Source organism: Leucopleurus acutus (genome assembly GCF_964270905.1).
Source record: "Leucopleurus acutus genome assembly, chromosome: 13".
NCBI lineage: Eukaryota > Metazoa > Chordata > Mammalia > Artiodactyla > Delphinidae > Leucopleurus > Leucopleurus acutus.
This window is the reverse complement of record NC_139155.1, coordinates 58678882-58694289: the sequence shown is the minus strand read 5'-3', so window position 1 is coordinate 58694289 and position 15408 is coordinate 58678882. Positions and strand designations below refer to the sequence as shown.

The 15408-nt window shown below is 37.8% G+C and overlaps 1 protein-coding gene across 2 annotated transcripts in view; it reads right to left on the bottom strand.

Annotated features, from left to right (window-relative positions):
- Nucleotides 1-251: 251 nt before the first annotated feature.
- The window catches only part of ARHGAP28 (Rho GTPase activating protein 28), a 146711-nt gene continuing 131554 nt past the window's right edge, over nt 252-15408 (bottom strand). For both annotated transcript variants that reach the window (XM_082853581.1, XM_082853582.1), the window contains exons 14-18: nt 15226-15339; nt 8250-8306; nt 5556-5680; nt 2501-2565; nt 252-424 (exon numbers count right to left, since the gene is read on the bottom strand). In XM_082853581.1, coding sequence (XP_082709707.1) covers nt 330-424; nt 2501-2565; nt 5556-5680; nt 8250-8306; nt 15226-15339 — 456 coding nt within the window. In that variant the 3' untranslated portion in view covers nt 252-329. The remainder of the gene's footprint in view (nt 425-2500; nt 2566-5555; nt 5681-8249; nt 8307-15225; nt 15340-15408) is intronic.

Sequence of the window (15408 nt, the reverse complement as noted above, 5' to 3'; positions counted from 1 at the left end):
AGGTAGAGGACCAAATTCATTTCTGCTGTGAAGTCAAAGTATTAGAAACGATTAGAGTTCCATATTCTATATTGGCCTTTCTTCTGGAAGGATCACATCCTCTTTACTTCACTCTTATCAAAGAACCATCATGAGAAAGCTTCAGCTCAAATGGTCAACCAGTTCCTCTTCCACAATTCGTGTTGACACCAGTGGGAGACACCAGTTGGGCTGAGAAACACCAAGAGGGTTCTAGGAACAAACATGTCAAAAGCAGTCTTGTTTTTTCCCTACCAAATGTAGGACTTCTTGGCAGGTAATGCACGATAGCTGCCATCTTGGGGGGTATTTCAAACACTTGATTGGGGTTTAATCACCCATTCTGCCTGGGGATTTACATGATATACATCCAATATATAAGCCTCTGGATCCAAGCAGTGCTGTCCTAAAAGAAAGAAAAATCAGAGTATGTTTTCAAAAGTGCACACTTCGTGCGTGTGTGTGCATGTGTGCATGTATGTGTGTTTGCAAGGCTCAAATAAGGCCAGTATAGTTCCCTCAGCCAAAAATGAATACATTTTAAAGTTTCCTAGCAAAGCCAGCCTTCCTCCCCTCTTTTCTTTGCTTCTGACTATGAAGTACTTCAAATAAATCCCATGTGACACTGGGGAGCAAACAGACACGCTAATCACAAGCAAATTGTTCCCTAGACTCACTACATCAATTAGAAAAATATGACAAGAACCTGTTTCAGGTATCAATTCATTTATATGATAATGAGCACTAATGATCATTTAGATGACAATACATATCCTCTAACGGTTTTATTGATAGAAACTTGACCAGGACTAGACACTAATATCAAGTTCATTTTAGGGAAGGTCATTTCATTTTTCCTGTGGGCAGGAGATCTGGAATTGATAACAACAAAAAGATCATTCCATGGGGGCAAATACATTTGAAAATTCTTATGTACAGTGTGTTCAAAATGTATACTAAAGTCTCAAACAAAAGTAGCAATATTTAATTGCTTGCCTGATTCATTCATTCATTTCTCAAATATTTCTTGAGTTATTACGTGCCAGGCACTATTGTACGGGCTGAGGCTACAGCAATGCATCAGACAGTCAAAAATACTTGCCCTCGGGGTGCTTACGTTCTAAAAGTGGTAAAAGGCAACTAGCAAATAAGCAAGTATGATAGAAAGTAAGTCTGATGGTGATAAGAACATGAGAGAACAAGAAATTGGAGAAGGCGCAGAAAGAGGGTCCAATCCAGGAAGGTCTCACTGAGAAGCTGATACAGCGGCCAACACCTGACAGAGGTAAGGGAGTGAGGAGGGAACCATCCAATGGAAAGCATCCAGGGCAAAAGTCAAAGCGGATGTGAAGGCCCAGGGCAAGACGTGCTGGGGACTGGATATGAAAGCTGGTGTCCAGGGGAGTCTGCACATGATGTTGAGAGATGGCAGCATCCAGGTGCCTTCAGAGCAATGAGGTGCACTAAGTTCACCATGGCAGGTAAGTGCAGACAGAAGTTCCAGTGCTCCGAGGTCGAGAGGGTGAGAAGTAACAGGCCGAAGAGACTCAGAGGAGCAGCCTGTGAAGTGGGGGGAAAGCCAGGAGCTCAGGGGGTCCTTGAAACCAGGTGACGAGGGTGTTTTCTTAAAGAGGGGCAAGATCAACCCAGGCAGTTGTAAAGACAAAATGAAGCACTGGATTTCACAACAGAAGAGTCCTCCGGTGACCTCGACCAAAGAGCGATTCTGAAGTGTTGAGGGGTAAAGCTTGACTGGAGTGCCTTCAAGAGAGAAGGAGAGGAAGAAACTGGAGTATACACACAAATGATCCAAGGAGTTTTTGCTATAAGTGGAGCAGAGAAAGGGGAGTAGACTTGAAGGGGGTCAAGAGAGAGTTTTGTGGAGATGAGAAAAATTACAAAACTGTTTATGCAGAGAGAAGTGGTGTGGTTGGGAGGGAAAAGCTGATGACAGAGGAGAGGATGGGAGACTGACCAAGCCCTCGTCCACAGGAGGGAGGCGCCGCCCTAAACAGGAGCACGGGTATTTCGTCCCAGCTGTGAAGGGGGGCAAGAGGAAGGTAAGGACACAGAGGCACGTGGACGGAATTTCTTTTTATTCCTTTCTGTCCCCCTTCAGGGGAATAGGAAGAATGAATCTGGACTGAGAGTTGAGCAGGAAGTTCAACACAAAGGATGTCGAGATGATGAAAGTGCCACAATTTCTCCTTTCGTTTGCATGAATCTCCAGACTCTCCAACTTTCAGAGTCACATTTAAAAGACGCAAAAATCTACTCCACATCGACTAAACTATTTACATTTAAATTTTGAAAATATTTTAGGAAAGTCATACTGTTCTTATGTGAGATTTAAAAAATCTGACACAGTGATTTTGATTTTCTATCTAAAGAAATTTGTAAAGTACACTTTTACAATAAGAGCAGCATATTTCTTTTAGAGTAATCAGAGAATGTAGGAGTAAAAACATTAAAGAATGCTTACCTATATTACCTCCAATTTCATATAATCTTTGGTTCTGGATCTTAATGCCTTCCGATGAACCATGACTGAGAAAAGAAGAAAGCAATATAATTTAAACCCTCCTCTGTGATCTGGGGTAAACCTGTGGATTAAATAATCATGGCAACAAACAATCATTCTGCCTTGGGTGAAATACACCACACAAATCATTATTATGACCGAAGTGATGATAAAATCTTTTTTTTTTTGCTTGACACAGACAAGCATCTGAGGCAGAGAGGAAGCTGGACGCCGCCAGGCTTCACGGCCACCCCAGCCCTTCCATCCACCACTGTCAGCTCCTCTTAAGAGAGGACACCTTACTGACACATCAAGGCTGGCCAAGGAGCAGCTGCATGTTTAATATTGCCTTGTCATGGGCCACATTACTCTCAGTTCAAAAGCCATCAGGTTCCATTTCTGTATTTGCCAAAAATTGAATGAGATTCTTTCCTCAGCCCATGGCACATTTCTAAGCTTGCCCAGTGCTTTGTAAACTAACGTTGACTTTGTTGCATGTCTCTGCCCTTTGTTGCATGTCTCTGCAAGTCAGAGAAAATAATTGTCCAATTTTAATCTTCCATCCCAGACTAGGCTGCCGGGGCAGAAGAGTCTGGAAAGACCATCGCTGAGCTCCTGCCCACTAGAACTGTCAGCTTGGTTACTCAAAAAGATGGTCTTCGGCTCTCTGCTGTGAGGGAGAAGGACGTGCACCCTCTTTGTTTAACTAAACATTTTATTTGAGATAGTTGTAGATTTGCATGTGGTTATAAGAAAATATACAGACACATCCTTGTGTACTCTTTGCCTAGTTTCCCCAATAGTAAAATCTTCCAATACCCTAGTGTGATGTCACAACCAGAAGCGCCACATGGATTCTGTCAAGGTACAGAACATTTCCTTCCCCACAAGACTCTTCTTGTTCTCCTTATAGCCACACCCACCTCCCTCCCCCTGTCCCCATCCTCCACCCCTTATCCCTGGATTCTACATTTCTATAAACTTGTCATTTACAGAAACATTATATAAATGGAAACACACAGTATGGAACATTTTTGTAGTGGCTTTTTTTTTTTTCCAGTCAGCACAGATCCCGGGAGATTCACCCAGGCTGCTGCATTTTTACTGCTGCGTAGCACATGTGATATGGATGGACCACGGCCTGTTTAGTCATTTACCTGTTGAAGGACATGGGTTTTTTCTTTTCCAGTTTTTGACTATTATAAATAAAGCTGCTATAAGAATTTGTGTACAGGTTTCTGTGTAAACATAATCTTCATTTCTTTGGGATAAATGCCCAGGAGTGTGAATGCCACATCACACGACAGTTGCATATGCAATTTTATAAGAAACTGTCAAACTGTTCTACAGAGTGACTAGACCATTTTACATTCCCACCACTGATGTATGAGTAATTCAGTTGTTTTGTATCTTCACCTGTACTTGGTGTTGTCATTATTATTACTTTTTAGCCATTTTCATAGGTGTTTAATATGTCATTGTGGTTTTGTATTTCCCTAATCGTTAAAAATACTGAACATCTTTCCATGTGCATATCTGTCATTTGTATATCTTCTTCTGTTCATGTCTTTTGCCCATTTTCAAATTGGATTGTTTGTTTCTGCACTGTTGAGATTTGAGTGTCCTTTATACATTCTAGATACTAGTCCTTCGTTTGATATGTACTTTATAAATATTTTCTCCAAGTCTTTAGCTTGTCTTTTCATCTTTTAAACAGGGTCTTTCAGTGTACAAGTTTTCAATCTTGATGAAGTCCAATTTACCAATTTTTGTTTCGTATGAGTCATACGATGTCAAGTTTAAGAAATTCTTCACTAGTCCTCTATCACAAAGGTTTTCTCCTATGTTATTTTCTAAAAGTTTTATCCAGTTGCAGAAGATCTCCTCTTTTCCTAAATTTGCTGAGTTTTTATCATGAATTGGTGATGGATGTTGTCAAATGCTTTTTCTGTATCATTTAACACAATCATATGATTTTTCTCCAATTGATATGATGGATTACAGTAATTGATTTTTGAATGTTAAACTAATCTTGCATACCTGAACTAAATCCCACTTGTTCTAGGTATAATTCTTTTAATATACTTTGGATTAGATTTGTTGAGGGCTTTTGTATCTAAGTTCATGACAGATATTAGTCTGTAGTGTTTGTTTTGTATTATTTTGGTCTGGTTTTGGTATCGAGGCAATACCAGTTTCCATGATCACTCTCCTCAACCTCTGGCAATCACTCACCTACCCTGCATTTCTAAAATTTTGTCATTTCAAAAATGTTATATAAATGAAGTCTTGCAATATGTAACCTTTTTTTGCTCAACATGGCTACTCCTTTTCAATATGATTGGAAAGTTGCTTTTAAAGGATATCCATCAGTTGTACTAGAGACCATCAAACTGTACCTGCTTTATCATGGTTAGATTTAAACTAGTGCTTCTCGTCTTTTAAAAAAACCTCAGGGCAAATGTTTATCCCTGAATAAGTATGCCTGTACAAAAATTATCATGATTTATGCTCTTTAACGTGACTTAAGGCAGATATGCAAAAAATATTTTGTCAACATCACTCTGATCCTAAGGTTTATTGGTAGTAGATTTTAGGGAGACCAACAGCTATGATGTTCACTCAACTACATAAACTCTACTTGATATAGTCATGTTAAAGCCCAGTGGAGCCTGGAATAATGATATTCCTAGAAATCTATCAAGATATCTACAAAACTAACTTGCTAATTTTTTTATTCAAATAAAAAGTAAAACCAATTGAGTAAATGAAGACACCGGGACAGAAGATACCTATTTTAGAATCCCAATTGTAGAAATTCCTTGAAAAAAAACTTTTGTTACTGATAATTCTATGGTCTACTTCTTTCTCTACTTCTGATTCTTCATTTACTGGTGAAGTCCTTAAAGTAACAGGTTCTAAGTTTTCAAAAAGGTCAAATTTTCAAATGCCTGGAGTTTCTCATCAGATAAAAGTTCATTTTCCTGTACAGAGACTCATATTCACTTCTACTCACCTGTTCTCATATTGAAATTTCGCCAATATGTCTTTGGCTTTGGTTTGACTGTTGAGTTGAATGGCCATGGACACCTTGGAGAGAAGGGGCGCGTGGATCCTTATGACTCCCTCCGGCACGTCAGACTGCCAAGGAGGAAACATGTGGTACATTCTGTTAAACTCAATGATTACACTTAAGAGACATGAAAATCAGTGGCATTCCAAATTAGGGAAACATGTAAACATGACCAGGATTTAACCAGAATGAAACATTGCTTTCTTCCTAACAGGAGACTTACTAATGACTAAACTTAATCTGGGATTTTACTTTTGTTACAGGCTTAGGTCTCACTATAATGCCTTAAAATCATGAGGGAAGAAAACTGGGTTGTGTTCATTGCAGCACTATTTACAATAGCCAGGACATGGAAGCAACCTAAGTGTCCATCGACAGATGAATGGATAAACAAGATGTGGCACATATATACAATGGAATATTATTCAGCCATAAAAAGAAACGAAATTGAGTTATTTGTAGTGAGGTGGATGGACCTAGAGTCTGTCATACAGGGTGAAGTAAGTCAGGAGAAAAACAAATACCATATGCTAACACAAATATATGGAATCTAAAAAAATATATATATATGGAATCTAAAAAATATATATATATGGAATCTAAAAAAAAAAAAATCTAAAAAAAATATATGGAATAAAAAAAAATAATATATGGAATCTAAAAAATCTAAAAAAAACCCAAATACCGTATGCTAACACAAATATATGGAATCTAAAAAATATATATATATGGACTCTAAAAAAAAAAAAAAAACCTAGGGGCAGGACAGGAATAAAGTCGCAGACATAGAGAATGTACTTGACACGGGGAAAGGGAAGGGTAAGCTGGGACGAAGTGAGAGAGTGGCATGGACATATATACACTACCAAATGTAAAACAGATAGCTAGTGGGAAGCAGCTGCATAGCACAGGGAGATCAGCTCGGTACTTTGTGACCACCTAGAGGGGTGGGATAGGGAGGGTGGGAGGGAGACGCAAGAGGGAGGGGGTACGGGGATATATGTATGCATACAGCTGATTCATTTTGTTACACAGCAGAAACTAACACACCATTGTAAAAAAAATTATACTCCAATAAAGATGTTAAAAAAAAAATCTGGGTTGCGACAAAAATCTAATGTTTTTATCAGTGCATTTTCTTGAACAATGTCCTAAATAAGCCTACTTAAAGTATAATTCTGTATTTCAATTTATTTTAAGAAGATCAACCTTCTGAAAAATTTAAGGATCTAATTGAAAAATGTGGCTTTTCAAATATCCTTTTTCTTTAGTCAGTAGCAATGAATGGTCACTCCAAATTGAATTCCAGATGGGCACCAAACTTGATCCTTCAAAGTGTCCTATTAACACTGTGAAGAATGGAGTGTGGACAGCTGTTGCGGAAGAGTGTCCCTGCTTTCAGGTGCTCTGATTGGCTTGGGGACCTCAGAGCTCTCATCTAAATGAAATATTCAAAGAATGGTGCTGTCTAATTAACAATAAAGTCTCTTTTGTTAGAATTGAATGGAAAATTCCTTTTGTTTCAAAATCTTGAATGTTTTAAAAATTAATTCTCTATTTGGAGATAAGCAGAAATAAATTTCTATTTGAGGATCTGGCTACTCTTCAGGTAATTGTTTTAAATCTGTGTTCTCAAGGGACAATACTGTTGGTGTAGTTTTATGTGAATTGACTCAGTATATCCCCTAGAAAAAATGTGTTATGGATTGAATTGTGTCCTCCCTCCCGCCCCCCACCAAATATGTTGAAGTCCTAAGCCCAGGACCTCAGAATATAACCTTTTTTGGAAATAGGGTCATTGCAAATGTAATTAGCTAAGACGAGGTTCAAATTGGAGCACGGCGGGCCCTTAATCCAATGTGATTGGTGTCCATATAACAGGACACACACACATACACAAACAGGGTGAATGCCATACAAAGATGGAGGCAGAGATTGGAGTGATGCATCATCTGTAGGCTAAGGAAGGCCAAGGACTCCTGGCGTCACCCAAAGTTAAGAATGATATCAGAAACACGTCCTCCTTTCACGACCTTCAGAAGGAACCAACTGAATCAACACCTTGATTTCGGAGTTTTAGCCTCCAGAACTGTGAGAGAGTAAATTTCTATTGTTTTAATCCACCCTGGTATTGTTACTGCAGCACTAGGAAACTACTTTTTAAGGGTCAGTTCTAACAGTACTTTTCTACTATTACCTGCGAGAAGCAGGAGAGCATGCCAGGGAATGGCAGTGAGTGGTTTAGAGCTGGGAGGGGGCAGGGAGCCCCTGGTTCACTGCAGTCAAAAGCACCCTCCCAAAACACTCCTGTGGGCATCTCACGTCCCTCCCCTGCCAGCTCCACAGAAGCCTCTTAAGATAAATTTCACACTTCTGATATCATTGAGCCAGTTATAATGATCACATTTTCCCTCTAACTTTCTAGAGTATTCACTCTTGTGAACAGAATGTCTAACCACAAATTCTGAGTCATCAATTAGTTGAGTCCTTATACATTCCTTCATGTGCTACACTGAAAATGTCAAGTTTGAAGGTGTATCATGAGCAAAATTATACACAGATAAGGTGGATATAGCCAAAGAACACTCTGTAAGGAGTTAATAATTAGGGAGAAAAGGAAATGATTTGTTTTCTTACCATTCTTCTTGTAGAGGGTGATTTTTGTAGTACCTTTGAAGTCTTGGGGCTTATAACCTAAATAAAAAACATTTAGTCTTTAGGATTAACATTGAGAAAACAAGCATATGCTGCTGTTGGAAGTGTAAACTGGTACAATCTTTATGGATAACATTTTGGCAATATTTATCAAATTATAAAATGCATATGCACTCTGACCCAACAATTCTACATCTATAACTTTATCCTTCAAATAGACTTCATTTGTGAGAAATGACATATGAACATGTTTATTCACCAATGCATAAACTTTAATAGCAAAATATTGGACACAACCTAGCTGTTCGATGATACGGGAATACTTAAATAAGTTTCAGTGTGTCTATGGAATACCATGCAAAAGAAGCAAAGAAGAAGGCTGTGGACTGATGTGGAATAATCACCATGATTTCATAAGTCATTAAAGAAGATGCAGGACAGTGTTCCAAGTATGTTATCATTCATGTAAAAAAAAAGGGGGAAGACCATATATTCATATTTGCTTGTATGTCATAGTGCCTCTCTGGACATACATGTACCTGTGTGTTCCTGTGCACACACATGCTGTCATTGGTTGTCGACATTACTTGTCTTCAGGAGGGGAAGTCAGAGATGGTCATCTTTTATCCTAGAGTTTTTCCCCTTCCAATATTTTGAATTTTGTAAACTGTCAATGAATTGTCTATTCCAATCAAGGTCAGGAAGTAAAAACATAGTATAGTACAACAGAACTGAAGAAAGACTATTTCTTCATCTGTAAGTGCTTGCTTTCATGGTACTTATAGCCTTTTAAAATTTTACTTAGTTCTATTTATAATTAAAACATTAAAGCAACTGACATTCATATAGCATTATACAGTTGACCCAGTGCTTTACACCCACATTATGTGAGTTGATGCTAATGACAACTCTGTGAAATAGATATCATTACTTTTTTCCCCAAATTGAAAATGTTTTTTTAAAAATTTTGTTGGAGTATAGTTACTTTACAATGTTGTGTTAGTTTCTACTGTACAGCAAAGTGAATCAGCTATATGTATACCCATATCCCCTTTTTTTTATTTCTTCCCCATTTAGGTCACCACAGAGCATTGAGCTTCCCTGTGCTATACAGTAGGTTCTCACTAGTTATCTATTTTACACATAGTATCAATAGTGTATATATGTCAATCCCAATCTTCCAATTCATCACAACCCCCCATCCCCCTTGGTATCCATACGTTTGTTCTCTGCATCTGTGTCTCTATTTCTGCTTTGTAAATAAGATCTTCTATACCAATTTTTTCATATTCCACATATATGCGTAAATATACGATATTTGTTTCTCTCTTTCTGACTTACTTCACTCTGCATGACAGAACATTGAGGCTCTGAGAAAGACTTTAATTTGCCCTGGCTCACAAAGACTGACCTGACCCCAGCTTCACCTCCACACACATCATACTTAGGCCGTTGAAGTTTTCCAGAATGAAAATGGCAGAGTAAGGACTCCAAAAGTCTGTCCCTCCATAAAAGTAATGAACAAAATGCCAGAAACTGTCATTGTCAACTTCTTCAGAACTCTGGAAACTAACCCAAAAGTTGCAGCCTGGGGAGTGCTTACGTAAGAAAAACAGCTGAATCTTGATAAGAGTGAACTTTGTGGCATTTTAACTTACACTTTCCCATCTCAGTTCCACAGTTCAGTGACAGCCTTAAAAATAACAGCCTGTGTTCCTGGTATAGGTACTGAAGGGAGCAGAATGGACCTCATTCACAAAAAATTCTAATTATTTGTTCCCTGGAAGACTGGCTTGCCTTTAACTTGCCTAACTTGGAACTTGACCAGTGCTAAAGCGGTGTAATGTTGAAAACATTTACAGGCAAATGTTTTAATCACTGCTGCCTGATGTAGTGGGTAAGAGTTGGGGGAAAAAATAACTAAAAATCTTGGGAGGCAAGCCTAGAGAATGAGATGCTTTGGGGAATAAGGTCTTTGAACAGCTCCAACATATACCTGAGAATCTAGAAGGACATGGGCATGCCCAGAGCTGTACACATATTCAGGAAAGACCTGAAAAGAACTTAAGCTCTCACCTCTGGCTGACCTTTAAGCTCTGTCCAAACAGGAACTGAAGGTTCAGGTCAAGTTGTAAACTGCCTGGCTGAATACTGAAGGTGTGTCAAGCACACAAACACACAGAGCTCGTCTGCAAAGACTGGGAGATTTTTTTGGTTTCAGATATTTAAGACAATCTCTGTGCAAACATCAGCTAACCACTAGGCTAATGGAACAGAGACTTCAGTAGCCACACTAAACAAAGAATATAGACATAACAAAATTAGTTCAGCAGAAAAGTCATGAACAAATAAATAACTGCTATAACAAGCAGCAACCAGGGGGAGGGGGAAGAATCCAAAGCTGCCACATTTTAACCTTCAAAATGTCCATTCTTCAATAAAAATTATGAGACAGGCAAAAAAATGGCAAGAAAATATGGCCCGGACTTCCCTGGTGGTACAGTGGTTAAGAATCCGCCCGCCAATGCAGGGGACACAGGTTTGAGCCCTGGTCCAGGATGATCCCACATGTCGCAGAGCAACTAAGCCCGTGCGCCACAACTACTAAGCCTGCATGCCACAACTACTGAAGCCTAGAGCCCGTGCTCCGCAACAAGAGAAGCCACTGCAATGAGAAGCCCGCACAGTGCGACAAAGAGTAGCCCCTGCTCACCGCAACTAGAGAAAGCCCTCGTGCAGCAATGAAGACCCAACGCAGCCAAAAATAAATAAATTAAATAAATTAATTTTAAAAAAAGGAAATATGGCCCATACACAGGAAAAAAAAAGTTAGTGTCAATAGTTTCAAAAGAAACTCCTTAAGGAAGCCTAGACATTGGACGTACTTGAAAAAGCTATTTTAAATACTTTAAAAGAACTAATGGAAACTGTGTCTAAAGAACTAAAGAAAACCATGAGACTGATATCTCACCAAATAGAGAATATCAAATAAAGAGAATACATCATAAAAAGAAACCAAAAAGAAATTATGGAGCTAAAAAAAGTCCAATTGAAATGAAAAGCCTACTACAGAGGTTCAACAGCAGATTTAAGAAAGCAGAAGAGGGAATTCCCTGGTGGTCCAGTGGTTAGGACTCTGCGCTTTCACTGTTGAGGATCTGGGTTCAATCCCTGGTCAGGAACTAAGATCCCACAAGCTGCACGATGTGGTCAAAAAAAAAGCAGAAGGAAAAAATCAGCAAATCTGAAGATAGGTCATTTGAGGTTATCCAGTCTTGAAACAGGAAGAAAGAAAAATGAAGAAAAATGAACAGAACCTAGAGGAACTGTGGAACAACACCAGCATACCAACGTACACATAGTTAGAGTTCCAGAAGGAGCAGAGAGAAAGGAACAGAAAGAACGTTTGAAGGAACAATGGCTGAAAACTCCCCAAATTTTCTGAAAGACAATGATCTATGTATCCAAATAGCTCAACAAACTCCAAATAGGATAAAATCAAAGAGATCCACACCAAGAAACATCATGAGCACACTGTCAAAAGACAGACATAAAGAGAGACCCTTGAAAGCATTAAGAGAAAAATCAATTCAAGTGCAAGAGCTCCTCAATAATAATAGCTGATCTCCCAGCAGAAACCATGGAAGCCAGAAGACAGTGGGGTGACATATTAAAATTGTGAAAGAAAAAAAAAATACTGACAAGCAAAATTCCATCTGGCAAAACAGTCCTTAAAAAATGAAGACTGGGAGTTTGGGGTTGGTAGATGCAAACTATAACATTTAGACACTCCCTTGATAAGCAAAAGCTGAGAGAGTTCACTGCTAGCAGACCTACCTTAAGAGAAATGCTAAAGAGAGTCCTTCAAACTGAAATGAAAGGACACTAGACAGTAACTCGAATCCACATGAAGAAATAAAGAATATCAGTAAAGGAAATTACTTAGGAGAATATAAAAGGCAATATAATGTATTTTTTGTTTATAACCTCACTTTTCCCTTATCTAATGTAAAAGACAAGTACATGACAATTATAAATTTATGTCGATGGGCACACAATTTATAAAGCCGTAATATGCAGCAATAACAGCATAATGTGGGGGGACAGAAGAACATAGGTAGAAAGTTTTTATATACTTAAGTTATATTAATATGAACTAGATTGTTATAAATTAAGATGTTACTTATAATCCCCAGGGCAACCACTAAAAAGATGATTCAAAAATATATAGTAAAAAATAACAACAAAAGAATTAAAGTGGTACACAAGAAAATATCTATTTTACACAAATGAAGGCAGTAATGGAGAAACTGAGGATTAAAACATGTAAGACATATAGCCCAAAATTAAATAACTGAAGGGAAAAATAGAAAGTTCTACAATAGTTGGAGACTTCAATACTTCACTTTCAATAATGGATAGAAGAAGTAGCTAGAAGATCAGAAAGAAAACAGAAGACTTAGACAACACTATCAACCAACTAGATCTAACAGACATATATAGGACAATGACAGCAGAATCCATTCTGAAGTACACATAAAACACTGTCCAGGATAGACAGTATGTTAGACCACAAAACAAGTCTCAGTGAAGTTTAAAATATCAAAATAATACAAAGTATGTTACATAACCACAATGGAATAAAATTAGAAATCAGTAACAAAAGGAAATTTAGAAAATTTACAAATATGGAAATCAAACAACACATACCTAAATAACCAATGGACCTAAGGGAAATTAGAAAAGACCTTGAAATGAACAAAAATGAAACACAACACACCAAAACTTACTGGATGGAGGAGAAGTAGTGCTCAGAGGAAAATTTATAGATGTAAATGCCTATGTTAAAAAGAAAGATCTCAAATTAATAGCCTAACCTTCCACCTTAAGAAACTAAAAAAGCCAGCTAAACTCAAAACAAGCATAAGGAAGGAAACAATACAGATCTGAGTTTTAATAAGGACTAGAGAATAACAAAAAACTAGAGAAAATAATGAAACAAAAGTTGGCTCTTCAAAAAGACCAATGAAATGGACAAACCCTTGGTTAGACTGACCAAGAAAAGAGAGAGGATTCAAATTATTCATCAAGAGCATAACTGGGGACATTACTACAAACCTTATACAAATAAAAAGAATTATAAGAGAATACTATGAACAATTTGTATTTCAACAAATTAGATAATCTAGCTAAAACAGATAAAATCCTAGAAACACACAAACTGTCAATACTAACTCAAGAAGAAATAGAAAATCTGAATAGAGGTATAACAAGTAAAGAACTTAAGTCAGTAATTCCAAAAAAAAAAAAAATTCCTACAGAGAAAAGTCCAGGACCAGATGGTTTCACTGGTGAATTTTACCACACATTTAAAGAAGTAGTAACACTAATCTTTCTTAAACTCTTCCAAAAAATTGAAGAGGAAGGAGCACTTCCCAACTCATTCTATAAGGCCAGTATTACCCTGATACCAAAGCCAGACAAAGACATAGCAAGAAATGAAAAACTACAGACCAGTGTCCCTTATAAAAGTTGATGCAAAAATTCTCAACAAAATACTAGAAAGTCAACATAGAGTTGCCATATGACCCAACATATGCCCAAGAGAAATGCAACACAAATGAAAAATAAGAAGTGAAATACTGATACATGCTACAACATGGATGAACCTTGAAAACATTATGCTAAGTGAAAGATGTCAGACATAACAGGCCACATACTACATGCTTCCATTTATATGAAATGTCCAGATAGGTAAATTCATAGAGCTAGAAAGTAGATAAGAATGTGTCAGGGATTGTGGGGAGGGGGTAATGGGGAGTGAATGCTTAATTGGTATGGGGTTTCTTTTGGGGGGTGGTAAAGATAGTCTGGAATTAGATAGTGGTGATGGTTGCACAACTTTGTGAATATACTAAAAGTATATACTAAATTTTATACATTTTGAAATAGTTAAAATGGTAACTTTTATATTATGTGAATTTTTTCTCAAAACAAAATTTTTTTCCCAAATTTAATGTGCTGGTTCTAGTTGATCTGAAGTCACTTTGCCTATAATCAATGAGGGAACACAGCCATTCAGCCTGTTTGTGATAAATCAATTAGCAATACTCCTACCTTACTGCCTTGGGATTTACTACTCCTTTCCCTGAATGACCTTTCCCCTCCTTTCTCCCTTCCAAATGCTACTACCCATCCTTGAAGATGCAGCTCAAATGCCACTTCCTCCGTGAAGTCTGCACACTTTCCACGTTGGAGCACATTTCTTTCTCCTCTGCATGATTCCCAGCACACTGTCTGTACGACACGTTTCACACTGAATGCATATTCATGGCTCTTGTGTACATTTCTCTACCAGATATTTCTCTACTAGACATACGTTCCTTTAAGGACAAAGTGAGTTTCCTGTATCTCTACATCCTCCTCAAGGCCAAATGCTATGCCTCACGATCATCCTCAAATTATAGCAATAAAGATAATTCTAAAGCCTGTTTCCATTATCCATCTCCACACAGACAACCGCGCTAAGGCAAACATTCTTTGAAATGTAATGAATTTACACAAAACAACTTGAGGATTACATATTCTTTTAGTATCCAATCACTACAGAAATCTCTATCTCTACTTATTAGATATATTGACTACTGGATTGCCCTTAAATCCAGTTCACAGGGACTGAAATGTTGACTTTCAGCATTTGTAAGAATCATTTTGCCCTTAAGTAATCTTCATGACAGAGCTAATTCAAAAACTTCAACTGCAAATCACATAATTCAACAAAATGTAAAGACCACAGTACTCTGTCATGAACACAATTTCCACAGTGTTTATAGTTACAAGACTGACACTTTATGAGAATATAACAATTTTGGTTCTAAATTACAAGCTACTTTGTGCATCACTGTGAGAAATAAGAGCCTGGGTGGCCATGATATTTGTGCATTTATTTAGTTATTACCCCTCGTTCTATGGTCTTCCTCCTTAGCAGCTTTTTGACACTTGGAAGCTGTTTCTTTAACAACATCGTGGCTTCATTCATTCTTCTGACTTGAGCGATTAAGAAAGATGGAACCTGGAGAAGAAACAGAGCTTGACTAGAAGGAAAACACTTGAGTTAAACCTCCCTGGTAGAGTCTGTCTT